Source organism: Ostrea edulis, chromosome 8, assembly GCF_947568905.1.
Source record: "Ostrea edulis chromosome 8, xbOstEdul1.1, whole genome shotgun sequence".
NCBI lineage: Eukaryota > Metazoa > Mollusca > Bivalvia > Ostreida > Ostreidae > Ostrea > Ostrea edulis.
In genome coordinates this window covers 44358281-44384231 of record NC_079171.1, presented here as the reverse complement: position 1 = coordinate 44384231, position 25951 = coordinate 44358281, and the positions used below count along the sequence as shown (strand labels likewise).

General features: G+C 35.5%; 1 protein-coding gene across 2 annotated transcripts; it reads right to left on the bottom strand.

Annotated features, from left to right (window-relative positions):
* Positions 1-6575: 6575 nt before the first annotated feature.
* On the bottom strand, positions 6576-19816 carry LOC125662355 (multiple epidermal growth factor-like domains protein 10). 2 transcript variants are annotated; one of them, XM_048894542.2, is made up of 10 exons: positions 19598-19816; positions 17775-18002; positions 14173-14427; positions 13948-14085; positions 13404-13541; positions 10153-10281; positions 8744-8881; positions 8436-8576; positions 8097-8196; positions 6576-7797 (listed from the first exon to the last, which is right to left on the bottom strand). In XM_048894542.2, the coding sequence occupies exons 1-10, from the start codon at positions 19695-19697 to the stop codon at positions 7626-7628; spliced, it is 1539 nt and encodes a 512-aa protein (XP_048750499.2). In that variant the 5' UTR covers positions 19698-19816; the 3' UTR covers positions 6576-7625. The 2 variants fall into 2 exon arrangements, with proteins under 2 accessions (XP_048750499.2, XP_048750500.2); XM_048894543.2 differs by lacking the exon at positions 10153-10281 and having other exon boundaries at positions 19598-19794.
* Positions 19817-25951: the final 6135 nt, after the last annotated feature.

Sequence of the window (25951 nt, the reverse complement as noted above, 5' to 3'; positions counted from 1 at the left end):
ATATATCATCATGGAAATCAACCACAAACCAACTTCAAAATTTTCTAGATCCGCACTTGTGTCACACGAAACACAATTAAAGTGTACTTATTCCCATATGAATGAAATTCCCAATAAATATTCTGACCACTCTAAACCAGTCACATCGAGTACACACAATGTAAGACTTTTAACATCCCTCTACTGTGAATTCTTATAAATTCATAAAACATTTGAAAACAATCAATCTGCGAAAAATAAATATTTCATGATTAAAGTAAATACGAACAGTAAGAACGACAACACAAATTTCATTTACGGAGCTGATTAGGAGTATTTAAAAAATGAAGATGAAAATGAAAATTGGGATAGGTAAATGAAATCAAAAAATGTCCTACCATATCCAGCAGACAGTTGAAAAGCCACAAAAAGCAAACATAGATGTAACATAATGGCTGTACTAGTAACAGCACGGAAGTTGAATTCCATTCATAGCATTAACGCGTTGTCTGAAAAACTATTTAAAGTAAGAAAATGCGATCCAACCATTGCATAACATTTTCAATACAGTTGTTTTTAAACTCTTTTTTGAACAGCATATGAATATAAACACAATAGAGTTTTTTTTAACGCAGTGCAGCGATTGTTTTCGGATACACTCTTCTAATATTCCGCTTGAAGTTCTGATTTGCAAGACCTCATATTATGTAACCCGGATGAAAAATAACACCACTTTTCAAGTAGATTGGAGGATTCCCGTTGTATGTTGTGGGCTTTATCACATCACACTGATTTTTATATATAGCTTAATATATATGTTTTCGTATCATTCTATAAAAATGTACATGTATTTTCAGTGTATTAATGCGTTGCGAGATCAGGTATCTAGTTTGGGTTTACAACTTCCGAGTTATTGATTTAAAGACACGTCATAGTGATAAAATCAAGAAGTAATTATTTTGGATTTGTAAAACTCTAGTCTACTTTGACATTGTAAGTGCACGATGACATGGGGAACATTTATACAACTTTCTACAGACACGAAACCATTCCTGAAAGAGAGATCAACCAGAAAGAAAGCAAACAAACTGTTTACTTTGTACTTGCAATATGACAGCATATGATCTTTATACAGCTTTTGCCAGACTGGAAATCATTAAAACAAAGAGAGAGATCAACCAGAAAGAATGAAAAAGTTTTATCCTCGGTGGCAGCACATAAGAAATAAATCATCTGAAACTTCGGTACGAAAATCAGGGTCTTCTCATGATTAATGCACTTACAAAACATAAGATCCCTACCAACCATCATTCAAGGTTATGAGCAGCGGTAAAGTTTTGAACAACAGTTTGGGTGAAAATAATATCGCCTTCAAATTTTTGACACGGGCAAGGAGTGAAGATATTGTGATGGAGTAAATATTCTCTATTCACCGGTCACACCCACATTGAACACTATTAACACGAGTAAAATATGTACAAAAACTGTAAGTGGTAACATGTGGAAAAGTGGTGATTTAGTTTTATTTTGCAACTATTCAAATTGTACTGAGCGTGTAATGTAAAACTTATACGGTATCAATTTTGATGCACCAGATGCACATTTCGACAAATACTGTCTCTTCAGTGGTGCTCAACCGAAATGTTTGAAATCCGAAATAACTATGAAGTTTTAGAGCTAAATATAGCCAAAAAACAGCATGCCAAAAAAAGTGGAGCCAAATTCGTCCAAGGATAAGAGCTATGCATGAGGGAGATAATCCTTAATTTTGAAAATGAATTTCTAAATTTTATAACAGCAATTAAATATTCATCCGTATTTTCAAGCTAGTAACGAAGTACTTACCTACTGGACTGTAGAGACGCTCGGGAACTAACAGTCCACTAGCAGAGGCCTCGACCCAGGGGTCATAATTTAAAACTTATACGGTACCAATTTTGATGCACCAGATGCGCATTTCGACAAATAATGTCTCTTCAGTGATGCTCAACTGAAATGTTTGAAATCCGAAATAACTATGAAGTTTTCTAAATCACCCCTCAATGTCTCCGTTAGTGGCGGTCCACTCGTTGTATGAACTGATTCTAAATGTTTTACCCGGTCTCGTAGCGTGTGTCTTTGGTTAAGCGTTTATAAGGCGTTTGTTGCCTGTTTAGAGTTCATCAGTCTTCCCTGTACTCACATTTCTTTACGGAAATTTTCGCGCTAAATTTTATCTGCTTGAAAATTTATGGTACCTTTCAAGCGGTGATTTGATCGTCCCGTGTCAATCAAGAGATGCAAATATGAGTTAATCAATTATGCTCCACTTCAAAACATGTTTTTGTAAAAACGTTTTAGAAATATTTTGAGATATAGGAGTAGGAAACAAGTTTTAAAGTTATCAACAGAAAAAATGAAAAAAAAAACAAAAAAAAAAAAAAAAAAAAAAAAAAAAAAAAACCACACTACAACTGATAAGAAATGAAAATAATACAATATTGAAATAATTTTCTAAAAAATTACAAATACCTATCAGATAAGTATTTCAGATAGGGATTTCCTTATGAAATGATAATTTTATAAAATGAGAGAATGAAAAAATCTCATATCTTGTAAGGGAACAATTCACGTTGTTGCTGTTACGTTGATAATATGACCACAATTTGCAGTGACATACATCTTATGCTTAAAATATTTAACTAGAATAAATTACATACTGATTTTGATATGTGAGAAATGCTGCTTTTTATTAGATAACATTTAAGAGGACTAACGCTTACATACTGTTCAATGTTGTTACACAATCTATTTAAAGGAATATAAAAACCGATAAGTGAAATGATGGTCTCAGTCAAACGGAAACGTTAAAAAGCAATATTCTATGTGAATAGTTCAATAATCGCATGGTTAAAAAAAATGTCAAAAATATGTCCCAATCAAATCTAAGTGTTTTCCCTAAGAATCTCAAGAAAGTGCTCAAATGATTCTAAAACAATTCTAAATCATCTGATAAATTCTCAGACAAATGCCGTATAGTATCTGATGTCATCAAATTCAATGTTCTCAAATGGTTCCAAAAGCACTCTCATTCGTATAATGTTTCATCATTTCAAACAAATGTAAGTGTATAATTTCAATGTTTCATATCTTTAAACAAATATGTTAAATCAGATTAATTTATGAGTCGTTGAATTTGTTAAAGATTTCATAAATCTAGTAGAACACATGATGGTGTTTGTGCTTATGATTTTGTGTTCGTGTCATTTTCTTGGTTATGATAATTCAAACAAAGTTTCATATATCAATACAGTCTCTGAAACTTCCTACTTTAACATTTTTTTCGTTCGCCCACCTTGTATTCACCGTGCGATCTCCGTTTACAGTTTTGGGTTCACCGTGGGTTCATCATGCTTTCATCGTCCATTGTCATTTGGAACACCAAGGTGAAAGGATCGATTTTAACAGGTAGTCAAAAATGAAAAAGGAACGTGTGTGAAAGAGTGAAGTAAACTTTTATTATATCAGAAATTTAATTTATAAAGCACGGATGTCAAGATTATAAACTGTGAAAATTTAAGGGAAAATACAGATCACTCACCAATATCAAAAAATAGAATAAATGAGTTTCATTATTACAAAACATAATTGTTCTTTGGTTAAAATATGAGGGGATTAGTTCTGAATGAGAGAAAAATGTAAGAGAGTGCAGTTATTAATTCAACTCCTATAGATGTACACATAGCGAAGAACAAGCGCTGACACATGTACAAAAGCTGAGACAGTTCCAGTTGATAACTACCTCAACCTATCCCCATCCCCCGAATTATCAATATAACATTTTCAAGTTTAGGCAAAAGCACAATTTATTATTATTATCATCTTGTCTCACTTGACAAGAATTTTAGACAAATCATTTTTTCTGAAGCCAACCCCCTTTACTTAACAAACCAACTTGATGCTACATTTCAATGCACATTCAATCAATTTGACAACTTTTTTATTATTATTTTGCGCCTATATTTATGAAAGACACTGTCAGTAAATGTGCTTCATCCTTTCCCCAAATTTGAAACTTTTGCATCGTTTCTTTGTCTTTAATACAAAGATGCATTTCTTTCTCATACATTTCTGCGCCACACATGATATACGTGTGGTTCAGTAATATCCGCATAAAACATATACAATTATTTTACAATCTAAATATAATTCATGGTCACACTATTTGTTTTGTAGGTACATTAATTCTGGGATTATTTCCTCCTGTTGATAAAATGTATATACAGCTGCAATAAAGTGAATTACGTAAATTCTACTTGAAAATGAACTTTTGATGCTATTTAGAAGCGTTCAGGTGTCAACATGAGGTACTTATACCACCCGTGATGTTCGGTTAATGCATACAAGGTGAAGATAACGAACAATGATCAATCTCATAACTCCTATAAGCTATACAAAATAGATATTTGGGCAAACACGGACCCTTGGAAACACCAGAGGTGGGATCAGGTGCCTAGGAGGAGTAAGCATCCCCTGTTGACCGGTCACACTCGCCGTGCATCTATCTTGAATCCTTTTGGGGACGTTTTTTAAGTCCATGTAATTCAAAAGACCGCGCTCGTAAATTTTGAAATAATGCATGTACACCTGTTAATTCTTGATGTCGCGTCAGTGCTAATTACTAGACTATCTTTATTTACATACATTGTATATACTCTGGTATTAAGAAAATAAAAATTAAGTATCTTTAGTCAAAAATGCAATATTTGCAGTATACCGAAATGACGCACCAATATTCATGATTTATGAAAACATCAAGAATTCTAAACATGATAGAATATTCATTTCTACTTTTCATGCATAGATTTATCTGTGCATGCAATACTGTAAACAATGTACATAGGACATTTTCGTTTGTTTCTGTATGGTTGCTGCGTGCATTGAAGTGGAATTTACGATCCTTTCATGAGAAATATGCATCCAGTTCTTGCCACAAAATGTACTATGCTTTGTTTAGACCGAACATACCATACATATACCAGGTTATAAAATAAGTACAATCAAGGGGAAAATTCTAAATATACTGAATGAATGGACCGTTCTACGTTGCCCATGCGCTTACCGTTCACTTTCCGTTCACCATGAACCAACCGCTCACCACACTGCGTTTATTGTTTCCTCATCGTTCAAGTAGAATGTTTCAAGGAATGTATACCACATTGGCAATACTATGCAAGATTTTATCCAGGACATCGTCAAACATGTACATGTAGGTAATGATTGCTCCGTCCAAATTCATTAGGTGTTTAGAAGTGATACTCACATATCTTTCGGATATGACTCAAAAGCGGGAGGTTCCATGTCACAACAGACATCGAGACGTTTGAGAACGTTCATATAGCTTCTGCCCTGAGCGTTAAGCATAAGGCCTTCAATTCGACATTTTGATATATCGACGACGTTTTCTCCATTAACAATAATAACTTTCATTCATATGTCGATTCGATTTATCCCTGTGAGCTCGAAATAAAAGACACCACAGAGTCGTCCACTTCTGCTTCTTACTTAGATATTTTATTGAAAGTACACATTAACGACAAACTAGCAACTCAACTGTATGACAAACGGGGTGACCAGCTCTCCGTCGAAAATTCCCATATTTATGTATGACATACGGGATGATTTTAGTTTCTCCATCGTCAACTTCCCATATTTATGTAACAATATTCCATTATCACCTACATATGGTGTTTATATCTCTAAACTGATTCGATTCGCAAGATTTTGTTCTCCATAGAGTCAGTTTTGAAATCGAAGCAAGCTACGGAGAAACAAGTTGATGGCATAGGAGTTTCAACAGTCTCGAATGAAGTAAGCATTTCGCAAATTCCATGGTCCTTATAACTATCTAGTTCCTCACTACAACCTATCATTGGGTCAAATACTGTCTGACGTGTTTCACACCGATTTTTAGGTCGTTCTTGGGACACTGACCATGACTACGGATAATTCCGTTTACCTGATCCAGATAAAGGGCTCATGGTGGGTGTGACCGGTTGACAGGGGATGCTTACTCCTCCCACCTCCGGTGTGTCCAGGTGTCCGTATTTGCGCAACTATTTATTTTATATTGCTTATAAGAGTTATGAAATTGATCACTGTTTGTTATCTTCACCTTTCATGTTGAGTCGATATATCCTTGTGATCTCGAAATAATAGACACCACAGCGTCTTCCACATCGTTATCTTCACATTCTGCTTCGTGCTTAAATTTTATTGAAAATGAATATTAACGACAAACTAGCAAATAAACTTTACGACACACGTGATGATCTTAGCTTCTCTATTGTCAACTTCTCATATCTATGCAAGGTGAAGATAACAACAGTGATATGTGGCAATATTACATTATCATTTAATAACTTTTAAAGTGATGACTTCGCAACGATTTTGATTGGTTGAACAATTCGTTTGAGTTCTGTGACAAAATTTCGTTCGGAGTTCATCTGCACTAAGCATGTGGGACTACTTTTCTCTGGAATGCGTCTTCCCCGTTCTAATTTTAGCGCTATTTATAGAACGAGGTTTTCCACACAAACATTATACATAACGAAATCTGTTCATTTGATTTTTATTTGCATTGCTATTAAAAATAAGCACGAATAAAGATATGAATAAAATACAAATTAATTGAAAGAAACAACATACATAGGCGATGACGTGGCAGAATAGTCAAGTTGATTACGTAGACCACTTACTGGTAGAAGAAGACAGATTACATTTCGGTTGAGCATCACTGAAGAGACATTATTTGGCGAAATGTGCATCTGGTGCATCAAAATTGGTACCGTATAAATTTTGCATTATGACCCCTGGGTCGAGGCCTCTGCTGGCAGACTGTTAGTCCCCGAGGGTCTCTACAGCCCAGTAGATAAGTACTTTGTTACTAGCTTGAAAATACGGATGTATATTCAATTGCTGTTATAAAAATTTAGAAATTCCATTTCAAAATGAAGGATTATCTCCCTCATACATAGCTCTTATCCTTAGACGAATTTGACTCCACTTTTTTGACATGCTGTTTTTGGCTATAATAGCTCTAAAACTTCATTGTTACTTCGGATTTCAAACATTTCGGTTGAGCATCACTGAAGAGACATTATTTGTCGAAATGCGCATCTGGTGCATCAAAATTGGTACCGTATAAGTTTTACATTGCACGAATCGTCTGCTTTACAAAAACATATAGAAAATAGTACAATTGACTAAATAGGAGACATATTTCAAGCCCTATAAATCGGTAAAATCCAGACCCCCTGCCTGAAAAAGTGGCACCCCCCGTAACCGCAATTCCTGGATCCGCCCCTGGCGGGTGACATCTCAGTGAGTGACAAATTCTCGATGAGCCGTAAAACAACCACCCAATCTGTGATAAGGAATTATGAAGAAAAAATAATCAATTTTCATATGATATATATTCAGATTTACATATGATACTCATGTGAGGGTTAAGATCGATATACCCCTTCACTATAAATGTTTTTATGACAGTATTTTTATACACAGTTGCAAAAAATAACAGTTTAAAATAGCATTCTTTCGTTTGATTTTTACAACACAGTTCTGATTTTAAAAAAATCCCATCAGCAATGCTTTGAAGTGAAGCGTTAACGGGTACTATAGTAGTTTTGTGGCAGAGTTCCCTCCCTAAGTTCCTCATACATGTCTTCTGTCTGTTCATCAGCTTTTTTAGATATGACAGACATGTTGACTTTTTCTTTTTGACAATCATTACGTTCCGTGTATTTCTCTTCTTTGTGTCTTCCCAATCGTTTTCTTCTGAAGATATGTATACAGTATATATATATAGAGAGAGAGAGAGAGAGAGAGAGAGAGAGAGAGAGAGAGAGAAAGAGAGAAAGTAGATATGTATACTAAATACTATGGTACTTATGAATTGGATTACTATAAACAAATAAACTTATTTTCATTGAATGTTTGAGCTGATGATGAAAGATACACATTTTTATTTGGTTCTTCAAGTAGACGTACTTTAGATAAGGTCTTCATTAACAAAATACACGTATCCATCATGTATATCACGCCTAAGCTAACGTAATGTTATTATTGCAACAAACCTCATATACAGATAGGTAAACAGCACTGCATTCATAATAGCACTGACGAAGAGAGCTGCGATGACTCCATAAAAGCTGGAGGGCTCACTTGATTTTTCCTCTAAATAAGAAATACAATTACACTCGTCATGTATCTTATAGAATTCGTAACATAAGCAAACCAAATATTTTAACCGTCCATGATCTAGAAAACTTTGCTTTTCTTTAAAGTGTGACATCAAAATACCATTTTGAAAACTGACAATTCTAAATATGACGATTTTGATATAGAAGAACCTCTGCGTCTTCATAGCTGATTAATTCTAGTAAAATAGTATGTTTAATGAAAAGTCCAGTGACCTTCCAAACAATAAAGTCCCCGCCATCCATCGATACATCCATCTGTACAATGACCAGTCACATGGTTGCAAGTGTGTGGCGTCTTACAAAACAGGTGGCATTTATGTACACAGTTATCTCCATAATATCCTGTCTTGCAAGCTGTATAAAAAAGCATGTGTCTGAATATCTTATTTCAAAAAGCCCATCACTTTTTAGAAACATAGACAATTTATATTATAAGAGACGAACTGGTTAAAATCTAAAAGGTTGCTTATATTTTTAAAAAGAAAAGATAGGTAACATGAAAGCGCACTGACTGAAGTTACCTTTCTTGCAAAGGTTTCCCGTATACCCACTTGCACAGTCATTTGGACAAGTGCCAAGTACGTGATGACAGCTCTTAAAGTCCTTACAAGAACCACACGTTTCCATACAGTTGTTGCCATACTTGTTAAAGGAACACTCTAGTGAACGATTAAAGCATATCATGAATAAATACCTGTGTATGTAGAAGTACACACACACTGAACAAGAATATATATAGCATTTACAGAGAGATGAGTTGATAATTTAGCAGTCTAAAATGAAACTATCAGTTTGTATGTCAAAGCTGTATACTATATAACATTGAAAGATAAATGGAGTATATGTTGACAATCTACAACGAAATGAATTAACAGTCTGAAATCTTTAAAACGTATACATTGATACGATAGTATGTACAATATGCTTTTGGATTAAATGTTGTAATATGATGTTAGATGAGTGAAAGTCGCGGACTATAAAGCGTCAACTGACACAAACCTAATTTTACCCGTATGATACGCCCTAGAATTAAAGTCATTCCTTAAAAAAGATTTCTCCCATGTTTTGTAGAATAGCGGTAAAACATTCTTTGATAGTTTCATACCGATTGTTAAGCCGTTCTTGGCACACTGATTTGACTGCGGATAACTCCGTTTACCTGATCAGGACATGGGGCTCATGGCGGGTGTGACCGGTCAACAGGGGATGCTTACTCCTCCTAGGCACCTGATCCCACCTCTGGTGTGTCCAGGGGTCCGTGTTTGCCCAACTATCTATTTTGTATTGCTTGTAGGAGTTATGAGATTGATCACTGTTTGTTATCTTCACCTTGTATACGTATCAAAGTGCCAAAAAGTAGGCGGGGCCATTGGAAGGCCAAAAGAATCCGAGTAATAGTCTTGTGTTTGGTCATTCTAAGTCAGCGTACCACACGAGCTGCTCGAGCTTTATTTTTTATACATTACATTTTTCCAGGTTAGCCCATAGCATCACTATCACTATCCAATGTCTAATACTACAGTTCTACTTAAATGTTTGTTCGGCATTGACGCAGAGACGTTATTTACACTTGCGCGAACACAGGTTTCCATAGTTAATCATCTATGGGTTTTTCTGGGCGGTTTTTAATGTCAATGATAGATGTTTAAAATTCAAACACTTGATAAAAATCAGTACTTTATTTTATTTTGTTCCTTTCAGATATTTATATGATACATGTTATTGTCTTTCTCGAAAAAATATAGCATTGTATGTACATGTGCATTTGCATTGCGCTTCATATTAAACGCCGGTTGCTCAAATAAGCTAGACTAGGTTTTGACATAAGGTATAAGTTCATGAAATTTATATAGAGCAATTTTATAATTTTTTTTTTTTTTAGAAATGCTTCAGAGAGCAATGAACAATTAACGTCACAAATAGGTATTACCGTCAGAACAGAGTTGTCCTTTCCAGCCCGGGTAACAAGGAGATGTACAATGCCCTGTAAATCTGTCGCACGTGTCACAGCTTCCGCACGGTAGCGAGCAGTTCTTCCCGTGCCAACCAACAGGGCAAGCTGAAAATTGCCATAATACAACTAACAATTCAAAGTCTTACGCTTTAATTCATAGGACGATTACGCAAACGCACTAATTCATATCTGATGTCATTATGAAATATATATCACACACCCTGTTGATTCTTTTTATGAATATAATTCTAGAGTTTTTGCTAGCTGATTTCGGGTTTTCGAATCCATAATCAGCAAAGCATATAGTAAATGCTTGATCAAATATTTCTCTATCTAAATTGGTGGAATTGCTTGAAGATAATGTTGTTCCGTCATGTGCAGTCTTTTTGTTTCCTATTGTTGTCAAACTACCTGAGAGTTCTTAAACTTTTATATCAAACAATTATTAACGATATTGTGCAAATTCTTCCAAGACTGTCGTATATTTTTTTTTTGTCTAAAAGGATGTGTTTGTGAAACACTGTTGCCTCTGATGACAATATTTTAGTGAATAATTTCTAAAAGTAAACCAGAGGTAAATTTGAAGGTCACAAGGTCAACAAATGCGAAATCAATGGAAATAGTTTCTCATAAGAAATGTACATACTAAATATAAATGTAAATGCATGTCGTTGTGATCAATAAATAGCTTACATTAGAGTTTTTCAAAGGTAGGTCAAAGTTCATTATAAAGGTATCAAAGTCAAATATGTTGGAACCAACGGAATGTCTTTCCATAAAGAATACACATGCCAAATATGAAAGGTCTATATACATTTTATGGTGTAAAATATATTATCAAAGTTAACGTTTTCTTTAACATTTCCAAAAACTAGGTCAATGGTCAATGTCAAGGTCGCCAAATCTGGAATCGGTGGAAAATCTGCTCACAAAAATGTACAGTCATGATTTGAAAGATATGATATGTATCAGAATTTTATAAATGATGTGCTCTTTTATATTGTTAGTTGAAAAAATTCAAAGATTCGGAGTAGGATAATTTGGAAAAAATAATAATAACGCATTTTCGTTCTAGAAAAGCTTTTTTGTTTTAATAAAAAGGGATCATTCTTGTTGATATCAATATCAAAACATGTTTTAATAAAAATGAAATGTCAAAAAACTTTAAGAGAAGCAAAATGAGTGTTTACTTTTTTACCCAAATTTTCCGACGTCGGGTGTTCTTTTTTTTTTCTACCTCTAACAGAGAATTCAAACCCGGGACTGGTAACATGTGAAAATGGATTAACAGTTAGTAACTGTTGCTTTCCTTGTGATTGATAGATGCATTAATAAAAGTTGTGGAAATAACGTATTTGTTAAGTAAATCCAGCCATATTTGAGTCAAAACGTCGGTCGAAGAATCAATCGTCACCGGTTCCGGCATTTACACGTTCTCCAGGGGTTATGAACTTTTGCTTTACACAGTTATCTGACAAAATATCATGACACTTTCCCCGCGGAACATGTTGGTTGTGGCGTACTTTTTCATTGTTTCGTCATATGGTGTAATAACCGAGGTGTGTTCCTTTTCGGAGTTATGAGATGAATCACTTTTCAATATTTTCACGTTTCATTAATCGAACGAGTTTAAAGAAAACAAGAAATATTTTTAAAAATGTATGATATGCTGCAAAATTGAAAAGGGTTATACACATGCATCATTAATTGATAGTAGTGCCAAGTTATCCCAAAAAATTGAGCTGACAATATCTTCTTATGTCAAGAGTGAATTGACCGTGTGACCTAAAATCAATAGGGCTATCCACTCATTATGCTGTACCAGTTTACATAGTTTTGAGTCAATCAAGCAAATTATTTTTGAAATATCGGAGACAATATATTATTTTATTCAGTTTCACCCTTGACCTTTGATCAGTTGATCTCAAACTCATTAGGTGTCACCTGCTTCGTACGATGTACCATTGTCCCAAGTTAAATGTCTGTCAAGCAAATGGTTCTCAAGATATTAAGTAGTGTGTTTTCCTATGTCTAGAGTGGATTGATCCTTGGACTTTGACCTTTTAAATTTCAGTACCATCACGTAAATTGTTCTCAAGATATTGAGCGAACATGTGGTGTACCAATCGAAGTACTGACTGACTGACAAGTGGAAAACAATATACCCCTCTTCTTTGAAGGGGGGGGGGGTAGTAACATAACGTTAGAAGCAACAAAATTGGCATTAAGAACTCTAGAAAATAAAGATAATATGAATCAAAATCAATTAAGTACATGTAATCAATATAAACCAACTTCTTTATGAATATTGTCAATATTAACCGAATTAAATAGCGCATGTACACCAAACTGCAGCTTGAGTTACTCTGTTGTTGATATTTACAATGTACAACAAATAAACTACTAATATTCTTCATATTTGTGAAAAAGAGAGTACTTGTAATGTTGTATAAAACACATTGTTAGTTATATTATCAATTATAATTGTTAGAAAGAAATTCAGGGATCCGTGTTTGCCCAACTATCTATTTTGTATTGCTTGTAGGAGTTATGAGATTGATCACTGTTCGTTATCTTCACCTTGCATTAAATTACAAAAAAAAATATATTTATTTTGTATATCATCAAATATTCAATGAATGACAAGTAAAATTACATAATTGACCATGAAAATAAATTTTACATTTATTGCAGAAAGAAAACAAAATCATTGTTCCAAGTTTTATAGAAATGATAGTGCCTGCAGTAGACCCGACCACCATTACTGTCTGTTGAGGTGGGTACTACGCTCAGTACACCCGACCACCATTACTGCCTGTTGAGGTGGGTACTACGCTCAGTAGACCCGACCACCATTACTGCCTGTTGAGGTGGGTACTACGCTCACATGGTGTTGTTTTGAGAAGCTAAATAGTGTCATAGCCTTCCCTCAGACATTATTGCTTTCTAAAGCAAAACCATGAGAGCATAGTATCCACGTAAACAGTCATTAATATGTAAATAACTAATATCTTTGAATTCGAATTTACTCTGTGACAAAATGATGTCTAGTTCAATGATGAATGATAATGGATAATAATGATTTAAAATTCAAACTTGTGTCCATACTTTTCAAGTCCCATCGTTTATTAAAATTGAAGCTTGTGCTAGAATTATATTTAGATACACAGCAATGGTATAATTTTGTTCTGGTACACGATATTTTAATGATTTATCAGTACACATACGTGTCTTGCATTTGTCGCCGTGAACACCGACGTCACATCCGTTTGCACACGTTCCATCTATATTGTTACACGTCACCCCGTCACTACAGTTACCACAGGTCTCATTGCATAGCTCTCCATAATACTGAGGGCTACAAGCTACAAATAAAATACTACAAGTAATGTATGAGTAAAAATCATTCAATTTAGATTTGCAACACACACTGGTTTTGGTTTCAAAATTTGAAGAACTAAACTTTCTTAAATTTTGATAATCATTAGTTCAAGCAATTGTTCGTTTGTACACATTTTTTAACATCAATATTAGAAAAGGGTAGACATTTTATACTGTTTATATCCGTCAGGCGTTTTGTCAATATGGGTTTATTTACTGAATAAGTGCGTATTAAGGTTGTGATTTGTACATTTGTTATTCAGAATATTAGCACTTTCCAAAATTCAAAACATCAAAGTAATGAACACCAATTATAGTTTTATCGGTAAGAAATGGCATGTATATCACGTGATGAATATGAACATTACTTTACAATATGTTAAGTCATACGTAGTTGACACTGGTGTCCCTGGTATCCAGGTTTACAACCCAGACAGGCTCCAGTCTCTATGTGACAGTACGTGTACCGACAGCTATCAGGACAAGGGATTGAACAGTCAGGTCCGTAGTAACCGGGTACAGAACAACCTTTATAAATAAAATAAGATAAGTTTTGAACTATGATTATTTTTGCGGAGTAGGAGCGTTTGATGTAATTAACTATTTCAAACTTACCGTAAACCTCGACTTCACATAGTTCATTGAATGCATAGGTAGAATACCCATCAGGATAGGTCACCCATGGAAGTCTTTCATTGTAATAGATAACATATTGTCCGTGTACTGGACAGGTTATGTTGATGACGGCCGGTATGGTTGATATATTGTACTTCGTATCACGGAAGCACAGTTGACCGTCTAATTTGTTGGTTGTGTTGGATACGTAGACATGGAATCCTAGAAACCTCCCCTTATAATGGTAAGCGTATTCTGAAAGCGAAGTCATCATCAAATATTTAACTAGGATTAGCATACTGACAACAAACATTAAGATAGTGTTGCATGACAATACAATGTTACATAGACCACTACCAGTTGCAAAAATCATTCGACCACTGCAATATTTATAGGCATGTTATCATACCTCTAGTGTGCCCAGGTCCCAGGGTCATAAAACATTTTAAGCTTAAGTCAAAATCTAAATATTGCAATGAAATGATTGAAAAACCAGTGATTCCAAAAATTAAATTGTTATTCAATATTGCTACATCAAATTTCTAGTGTCAGCAAATTAAGAGTTTCAGTTCTAAAGTAATGAACATCTTACAGGAGATTGAAAATTTGACTTAAGTCTGAGTTTGTTACAGGTGTCCCTCTTTGCCCCATCATCTATTTTGTATACCTTATAGGAGTTACGAGATCATCACTGTTTGTTATCTTCACCTTTTATGAAGGTTAGTGGTAAAGGAAGAAATTGAGAAACCAGGATATGAATGATAGTAAATCAGGTACAAAGATAGATTTGCTCAATCGGGGCTCTCTTTAGTAGTTTTTAATACTTTCAAACATATTCTATGTTTGATAACATTTAAGTCTGGTAGAAAGCACCGATTGAACAAATCTAGAGAGCAGAGATTTAGATTTCTGAAACACAGTAAAATTTAGATGAAATGATAAAGTAATAAAAACAACATAAAGACTTGACCAAATCTAATAAAGAGAGTAGACAAGGAAAAAAGACAAATTTACATTTCGGTTTTTAACCATGTCAATGAAATGTGAAATGTAGATGATCATGAATAATTTAGCGATATTGTTTATCATTGTGTTAGAGGTTTACACGAGTGTAAGAAAAGTACTCTGATCTACAGTGATAAGAAACTTGGATGTAAACTTTCAGCTGGTGTCGATGTGACTTCGCTGGTTTTTATGAACTTTGAGAGGTGAACTAAAAATGTACGATTTATTAATTGAATATCTGAAAGCACAACAAAAAGTCCGGAAAACTAATAATATATGACATTTTCCTAAATCCAAGGGCCATGACTTAGTGCAAAATCAACGGACCGAGCCAAAATTTGAACTTAATCTGTAACTTGTTATGGTAAAGCAATGTACCAAACATATGAATAGCTACACTGTACAACAAAAGAGGAAAAAGTGCGGAAAACGAATTTGTCGGACAGACAGACAGACGGACGGAGTGCAAACCTAAAGCCACCCTCTACTTCATCGGTAAGGGCCTAATAATATGGTTCGGGCACACGTTTTAAACAACGAGTAGGTCTTCCATCTTAGTTTAAATCATATGTGGTTTGTTCATTCTATACAGTGATACTAAATATAGCACTATAAATACATAATTTTGGATTGTTTCCGAAGTATCTCGAAAAAGTTTTGAATTTGATAGATCCATAATCTGAGACACCTGTATATCCTTATAAAAATTTAGAGTCCATATATTCTTCATAGGGCTTAATAATGATTCATGAATGGGTGATATCGTTTTATACGATCTAAACGACAAGTTACTCATCTGTAATTGAGTATAAGATACCATTTGCATGAACAGGATGTATCACAGGAATCAAATCAAAAGTTACATATGCATATACATGTAGCGTGAACGTCACATCCCTTCAAAGTATTCTCCGCGGTTTGAAATTCACAATTTCAATCTCTGAATCCATTTATGAAATGAGTCACGGTACGCTGATTTAGGTAGACCTCTGAGGCACTGACTGATGGCTGAGTCAAGGGTTTGACGGCTATACCATCACATGAAAAGAATATGCAAATGCAATAAAGAACTTTGTTTGTGCTTGTTGTTGCTTTTTTTCCGGGTTTTTTTTGCTTTTTGCAACTACATGCCTTATCCCATGTTTAGTTAGCCATATTTTGTTCCAAATTTTTCTTACGTAGAAATAGTGAACCCATGTTTTGTCATCAGTAACAATATTTGCAAATCATCTTTGATTGAATTTGGGAAACATTTTGAGCAATTGCTTAGAGGTTTGTACTTGTACCCGTTTTTTTTTTGGTCATCTGTTAATAAATGCGGTATCTATCTGGCAGAAATCGTTCGTACTTTTGAAATATGCTTCAAAATGAAATGCACCCGCTATATCAATATGCCAACAGCGTTGGCAATACCACGAATCATGTATCTGCCATCACTTTTAATTATTTCTCCGACTTTTGCCTTGCTTCTTACAGTCACAGGTCGGTCAGATTTTGCTGCATCGTTGATGGTGTGCCAGTCAGATATTTTTATTTCCACTTGCGAGCTGTGTCATAAGATACCTTATCAGACCCATACACTTTCGGCCAATCCAGTAAAATTCTGCATTACCAAATGACCGAGTTTTGTGTGAAATTTTATATAAGCTCCAATTTCTTCAATAGTGGTCAACGACTGGCTCTAATGAAATGACTATAAGTTTAAAACTATATGGAGCTGAAAGCTCGTTTTTATACCGTTGGAAAGGTATTGGATAGATCTATTCAAGAGTACCCACGAAATGGTACAAAGTGTTATCGTACTGTGGTACAATACACAATACATATCTAACACTAAATATTGGAAGTTGTCAATGCCAACGGTGAAAGCATCCCGTACACAAGTGTATCAATGTCATTTGATGACAAATATATTCATAGAAAGATGCAAACTGATGACTTTCTCTGTATTAGTGTAAATGGCAGAGTTGCTTTTCATCTTCATGTCCATGCATGTTTACACTGCCATTCAACTCCGAATCTAAATCTGTCAGTGTTTCAGTTGTATTACGTGTATGACGTCAATCGTATATCGTTGCTTTGTTATACAGTAGGCCCAATGCGGCGCAATGTATTCTGTAGGAGACCACTAGGGTGAAATTGAGACAAGACACGAGAGTTCGTAATCTGAGATCAAGGATATATGAATTATAGGATTATGACCAAAATGGGCTTCGTCTCGGACTTTTTCACGCGTTTTAGTCGTTGGAGGCCACAGTGGGAGAAAGCGTTTCGCGCTGACTGGCGAGATTGTATAAGTATAAGCTTAGCACGTAATAGCGGTAATAGCAAAGTACATAATATCATGACAGTAGATCCTTTACATATAGAATTATATCTGAAACGTGTTACAAAGTTAATCGGTTTGAAAATTAAACGTTTTTATGATTTGATGTCCCTTATTTAAATAGTTCATGCTTACTGTATGAAAATATACTTGCACTTGAAAAATATGATAAGTAACATTGTGATTTTGTAGGATTATCTCATGATGAAATGCGATTACATGCCTCCCATCATCTAAACTTGTATCAATCGAATTATTCATTAAAAATTACCCCAATCTAAATTGTCCGTCCTGTAGTATATAGTGATATGATGTATACTGGCGACATCTCCTAGATCCACCCACCACGTCGCATTTTGTTTCTCGACTGATGATATTGTACATTGTCTTCCAAAAGCAGATAGGTTTGCTTTAAGACCGTCCACCGCTCGATCCGCTCCCCAATAATTAGAACTATAAGGATGCAGCTGCTGCGCAACTTTTCGTAAAGCAATGTTGTCTGAAATATTAGCAACTACATATAACAAACATGTATTAGACACACAGCTTCTGAGCAAAACGTATGACGTTTCAAAATTTTACACGACCATCTCTCCGCAGTGAATTAAAGACTAGGTGTTTGACATTATAGACTCGCTATGGGCTTTTTTTTTTTTTTTTTTGGTTTTATTTATTTTTTTCTATACATAGAAACACAGACATAATATCGCCAAATTAGTCATAATAACCCCTCTGTTAAACACTCTTAACTATATGCACAGATATCTTGAAGTTGGTATCAAAATATACGGATTTTCCTCAATGACAATATTTGCAGATTGCGCATAATTTTTGTTGATAAGGTATTTAGCAACATGTTGGAGTTCCCATGGACGCTGCATGTGTTCCTTTATAAGCTGTCATGTTTTTGTATTTCTATGAGACACAAGACAAAAATCTCTTGACGTTTCGATATATTGACGACTAACAATACTCGTTTTGATTTATCCTTGGACGAATTTGGCTCCACTTGTTTGGCACGCTGTTTTTGGCTATATTTAGATCTAAAACTTCATATTTATTTCGGATTTCAAACATTTCGGTTGAGCATCACTGAAGAGACATTATTTGTCGAAATGCGCATCTGGTGCATCAAAATTGGTACCGTATAAGTTTTACATTATGACCCCTGGGTCGAGGCCTCTGCTGGTGGACTGTTAGTCCCCGAGGGTCTCTACAGCCCAGTAGCTAAGTAATTCGTTACTAGCTTGAAAATACGGATGTATATTTAATTGCTGTTATAAAATTTAGAAATTCATTTCAAAATTAAGGATTATCTCCCTCATGCATAGCTCTTATCCTTGGACGAATTTGGCTCCACTTGTTTGGCACGCTGTTTTTGGCTATAGTTAGATCTAAAACTTCATAGTTATTTCGGATTTCAAACATTTCGGTTGAGCATCACTGAAGAGACATTATTTGTCGAAATGCGCATCTGGTGCATCAAAATTGGTACCGTATAAGTTTTACATTATTCGATATATCCCAATTAATATCCGGATCTAAGTTTTAGAGACTGGTCCCGAAATGATACTGGGGAATGCGATTGAAGATGGTATATTTTCCCCGCCAAAACTATTGCATGGGGGAAACACTTCACCCAAATATAAAAAAAAAACTTAACACTGTTCAAGAATTGCATTCAAGACATAAAACCTTCTAGATCTTTTGCTGTAAGTTAACATTTTAGACACCTCCCATCGCAGAAAAAGAAAATAACGTAATTTGATTGTAATATTCTCTACAGAAATAGGGATCTTCACAATAAGTTCAGACTTCTTTAAATTCCACATCAGTCACATTATGCAAGCACACAGTGTATCATTCTATCCGATGTTGTGCAGTTTCCCAGTAAACATAATTTTGAACATACGCTTTCCTTATATTCTGATGAAATTATAAAACGTTTGGAAAAAATATTGAGTTGCAGAAATAATCATTTCATGTTTATAGTACATGTGCATATATACACATACATGAACTAGATAAAGACTATAGTTTACAGTAATGATTAGCAATATTCAAGAAAGATGATATGTATACATATAAACCTACCATATGCTGAGGACAGCTGAAAAGCCACAAAAAACAAGCATACATGTAACATGCTGGCGGCACTGATCACAATAGGGAAGTTAAATTTCATATTTAACATTAATGTGTTGACCGCATTAGAACGATGAACAAGGATATTTAAGGTGGCTCATTGAACTAGAATTTCATTTACTGGCTTCTTCAAGCACCTCTTATGAACCACGATTTCGCCATCGAAAGAGTGATACAAGCTCTCAATTATTTAATATGAATATTTTTTATGCTTTCTTCCGGAATGATAAAAAAGTGGTTTGTTCGCAAATACGAAATTTTAAAATCCACGTTTCGCTTTGATTTCATGCATGGTATTAATATTTAATAAACCCTGCGAAGAATACTCTTGTAAATGCTCTCTATCTATCTATGAACATTGCAACAGCTTCTTCGTAATATTTGTTTTAAATCTACGGCTAAAATTTTCAAGGAACAAAGATACACTAGACATATATTTTGAAAAGAAATTTAAATCAAATTTCAGAAACATCGTCATGCTCTAGATTAAAAAAAAAATCCGATCCCGATCAAAAAGAATAGAAGTGCTACTGCACTATAACAGAAAGGATTCGTATATCATTTATTCTAAAGTAAATGATTAAGTAAAATTATGCAATAGTTTTGTGTGAGTGACCGTGAATTGTACACATACATTTTCTTATTTACATGCATTAGACCAAGAAAATTGATGAGATTCGAATGCTCAGGATTGTATAGAATCAATGAATATACAGAATATCTATGTTCACAGCCTATTTCCTCTTGCGTGATAAATTCAATATAGAACCAATATAGCGTGTGGTATCAATACCATTTACCACCTTTATTAAGCAAATCATGCAAAACGGAATCTATAGTTGCCATTCATTATCAATAATACTTTTATCAAAAGAATCCACACACTGGGGATTCTTTAGGAAAATGAAGAATGCATCTATTGTGCTGAAGGCTGTATATACTATGATGAAAGAAATAAGTCGAATGTTGAGGAAATTGTGATGTGCATTTTAATTAGGGATAGCATACTAACAACAAGCATAACGAGGGTGTTGCATGACAATATTGCAGGACACATATACATGCGCATATACCATAATGAAGTCGTGAGTGCGTAAGCCGCATAAATATAGATTCCTTGTAATGATAGAAATTGAAAGGGAAGCAATCTCTTACATCATTGCGGAGTCTGTCCAACAAAATTAGACACTGATTGGGTATGCAACATGAACAGCATACCAAATGATACTTTAAAACATAGGGTACTAACGACTGACGTATACTCTCTCTCTCTCTCTCTCTCTCTCTCTCTCTCTCTCTCTCTCTGTGTTTTACATTTATTGGGGTTAACCTCCATATACTTCCCAGTCATTTGGATGAAGACTCTCGTTGTACTATTAACCTATAGAACTGGCTTCCTATCATTGTAGTTATCATGATATGCTTTAATCATTCACTAGAGTGTCACCGTAACAAGTATGACAACTACAAGAGGCTTGTGGTACTTGTAAGGACTTTAAAACCTCTCATCACGTGTTTGCTACTTGATCAAATGGCTAAGCAAGTGGGTAAACGGGAAATATTGGCAAGGAGGATAATTGCAGTCAGCATACTTGTGTCATATATCTTTTCAGTGACAAAACAAGCAGTGAATTAACCTTTTTCTTAAATTTGGATCAGTTCATTTTTTGGCAGTGGTGTTATCTATTTTTTGTTTGTTTGAACACTGATTGATTGATTGATTAAATATTGCTTAATGTCCCTCTCGAGAATATTTCACTCACATGGAGACGTCACCACTGCCGGTGAAGGGCTGCAAAATTTAGGCCTATGCTCGTCGCTTATGTGGTCATTGAGCAGGGAGGGATCTTTATCGTGCCACACATGCTGTGACACGGGACCTCGGTTTTTGTGGTCTCATCTGAAGGACCGCGCCATTCAGTCGCCTCTTACGACGAGCAAGGGGTACTGAGGACGTATTCGATTGGTTCTAGATAGGTCCTATATTCTATGAGGCAGGGTATTATGGAAATAATTGTACAATTGAATATAGCCGCTCTTGTAAGAAATCATGCGATTTCAACCACGTGACTGGTCATTGTATAGATTAATGTATCAATTGAGCGTGAAAGCTTAATTACTGTTTAGAAAGTCAATGAAATTTTTGTTCAAATCCAAATTAACTAGAAACAATCTACAATGAAGAAATAGAAGTACATGTACGTCTTACTATAGAATAACGATTCAAATTGTCCCAGTATACATACAGTTATTCAAAGTATTCTGGTTCATGGACGGTTTTAAATAGTTTGTATGTGGTACAGAAATTGTTGATTGATAGATTGTATATTGTTTAACGTCCCTCTCGAGAATATTTTACTCACATGGAGACGTCACCACTGCCGGTGAAGGGCTGCAAAATGTAGGTCTATGATCGGCGCTTGCGGCCTTTGAGCAGGAACGTATCTTTATCGTCCCACACCTGCTGTTACACGGGACCTCTATGTTTTGAAATATCACCCGAAGGACCGCCCCATTCAGTCGCCTCTTACGACAAGTAAGGGGTTCTGAGGATCTATTCTAAATCAGATCCCCACGGGCAAGGTACAAGAATTTGAAGTTGCTAAGATGGTGAGTGATTGATTACGGTTTCACGCCATTTTGGCAATATTTCAGCCATTTTACGGCGGTTAACTAATTGAAATATGTTTGGTTGTGAAAATCAGGGAAACGATCATTTTGTGTGTTAAGGGGGTTGTGATCCTTGACACGGGACAACCTTTAACGTCCCATCCGACGGACATAAAACTTAAAAATGCATAACATGACAACTGAAATTATGTTTCTTTTTATTTATTGGAAAAATCAATCGACCCCTTTTGCTTTTATAGAGTCCTCACCGCTCTCTTTGTCAGTAAGATCGTGACCGCAGTGTTGGTTACCCGTGTATGTGTGGGGTTAATCCCAACAATGCTATTAGTTTATTAAGCATTACATACGCTATATACTAATATTCTTACGTCCATCACCATACCCAGATATATAAATGTTGAATATTTAACATTTGTGATACAAGATCTGTTTGTAATTCATTAAATATGACATTGTATCGGTCATAATATGTTTTAATGTTGTTGGTTGGTTAGATGTAGACCATTGTATGTCCTTTCAAGTATATTTCAGCCTTGTAGAGAGGTCATCCATCAGTCCCAATGCTATATATTTTACGTCGTTTAGCAGTGTGGGATTTTTTTTACCACACATACACCTATCGTGGAATAAGAACTCAGCTTTAAAGATCCCCTAGAAAAGATTAGATTATTTAATTCCGATAGCGAAGGTGTGAAAAAAACGTTAATCCACAAGATTTCAACATCTGAGATCAGATTCGAACAAAATGGTCATATCATAACCCGTTATAGAACAACATAAGATGGTGCTGGCGTAGTAGTTAATCCGTGCCCAACTCTTTTATTTTGTACCACCGCCGTGGTCTAGAGGTGAGCGGTCGCTCCGAATGCGGAAGGTCTGGTTCCAATCCCAGCAGCGACAGACCTAAGTCGTTAAAACAGGTAGTGACAGTTCCATCGCCAAACGCTCTGCATCAGGTGTGAATGTCACCGGTCCTCAAAGATGACCCTAACAAGAGGCCCATGGGCCACATCGCTCACCTGAGTCACCTTGGTCCATATCAGAAGATTTTCCATATCTATTTGCATGTAAAACCGTAGTCCCTATTATGGCCCCAAACCTACCCCTGGAGGCCATGGTTTTTGCAAACTTGAATCTACACTATGTCAGAAAGCTTTCATGTAAATATGAACTTCTTTGGCCCAATGGTTCTTGAGAAGAAGATTTTTAAAGATTTTCCCTATATATTTGTATGTAAAACTTTGATCCCCTATTGTGGCCCCATCCTACTCCAGGGGGGGCATGATTTCAAAAAACCTGAATCTGCACTATATCAGAAAGCTTTCATATAAATCTCAGCTTTTCTGGCTTAGTGGTTCTGGGAAGAAGATTTTTAAAGATTTTTCCTATATATTTGTATGTAAAACTTTGACCCCCTATTGTGGCCCCATCCGACCCCCGGGGGGCCATGCTCTTAGCAATTTATAATCTGCACTATATCAGGAAGCTTTCATATAAATCTCAGCTTTTCTGGCTCAGTGGTTCTTGAGCAGAAGATTTTTAAAGATTTTCCCTATATATTTGTATGTAAAACTTTGACCCCGTATTGTGGCCCCATCCGACCCCCGGGGGCCATGATCTTAGCAATTTATAATCTGCACTATATCAGGAAGCTTTCATATAAATCTCAGCTTTTCTGGCTCAGTGGTTCTTGAGAAGTTGATTTTAAAAGATTTTCCCTATAAATTTGTATGTAAAACTTTGATCCCCTATTGTGGCCCCATCCGACCCCCGGGGGCCATGATTTTACCAATTTAGAATCTGTATTATATCAGGAAGCTTTCATATAAATCTCAGCTTTTCTGGCTCAGTGGTTCTTGAGCAGAAGATTTTTAAAGATTTTCCCTATATATTTGTATGTAAAACTTTGACCCCGTATTGTGGCCCCATCCGACCCCTGGGGGCCATGATCTTAGCAATTTATAATCTGCACTATATCAGGAAGCTTTCATATAAATCTCAGCTTTTCTGGCTCAGTGGTTCTTGAGAAGTTGATTTTAAAAGATTTTCCCTATAAATTTTTATGTAAAACTTTTATACCCCCCTTGAGGCCCCATTCAATCTCCGGGGTTCATGATTTTAACGAACTTGAATCTGCACTATATCAAAAACAACAACAACAAAAAAAACCCAAAAAACAAAAAAAAACAAAAAAAATTTGACCCCCTATTGTGGCCCCATCCGACCCCCGGGGGCCATGACTTTCATAATTTAGAATCTGCATTATATAAGGAAGCTTTCATATAAATCTCAGTTATTCTGGCTCAGTGGTTCTTGAGAAGAAGATTTTTAAAGATTTTCCCTATATATTTGTATGTAAAACTTTGATCCCCTATTGTGGCCCCATCCGACCCCAGGGGGCCATGATTTTAATAATTTAGAATCTGCATTATATCAGGAAGCTTTCATATAAATCTCAGCTTTTCTGGCTCAGTGGTTCTTGAGAAGAATATTTTTAAAGATTTTCCCTATATATTTGTATGTAAAACTTTGATCCCCTATTGTGGCCCCATCCGACCCCCGGGGGCCATGATTTTAACAATTTAGAATTTGCATTATATAAGAAAGCTTTCATATAAATCTCAGCTTTTCTGGCTCAGTGGTTCTTGAGAAGAAGATTTTTAAAGATTTTCCCTATATATTTGTATGTAAAACTTTGATCCCCTATTGTGGCCCCATCCGACCCCCGGGGGCCGTGATTTTAACAATTTAGAATCTGCATTATATAAGGAAGCTTTCATATAAATCTCAGCTTTTCTGGCTCAGTGGTTCTTGAGAAGAAGATTTTTAAAGATTTTCCCTATATATTTGTATGTAAAACTTTGACCCCCTATTGTGGCCCCATCCGACCCCCGGGGGCCGTGATTTTAACAATTTAGAATCTGCATTATATAAGGAAGCTTTCATATAAATCTCAGCTTTTCTGGCTCAGTGGTTCTTGAGAAGAAGATTTTTAAAGATTTTCCCTATATATTTGTATGTAAAACTTTGACCCCCTATTGTGGCCCCATCCGACCCCCGGGGGCCATGATTTTAACAATTTAGAATCTTCACTACCTAATAAAGCTTATCTATAAATTTCATCTTTTCTGGCCCAGTGGTTCTTGAGAAGAAGATTTTTTAATGACCCTACCCTATTTTTACCTTTTCTTGATTATCTCCCCTTGGAAGGTGGCCTGGCCCTTTATTTTAACAATTTAGAATTCCCTTTACCTAAGGATGTTTTGTGCCAACTTTGGTTGAAATTGGCCCAGTGGTTGTTGAAAAGAAGTTGAAAATGTGAAAAGTTTACAGACGGACGGACGGACGGACGCCGGGATACGGGTGATCAGAAAAGCTCACTTGAGCTTTCAGCTCAGGTGAGCTAAAAACGGATGACCCGTTTCACAGTACGCGTGGCACGCTAAAGAACCCTCACTGCTCAATGGGCGTAAGCGCCGAGTATAGACCCAAATTTGAAGCCCTTGACCAGAATTGGTGACGTCTCCATATGAGTGAAAAATTATCGAGAGGGACGTTAAACAAGATTCAACCAATCAATCAATATCTACAAGGATAGGAAAAATGTGTGGAAAACTGATTTGCTGGCCTGACGGACAGACATACGGACGGAATGAAAACCCAAAGCCCCTT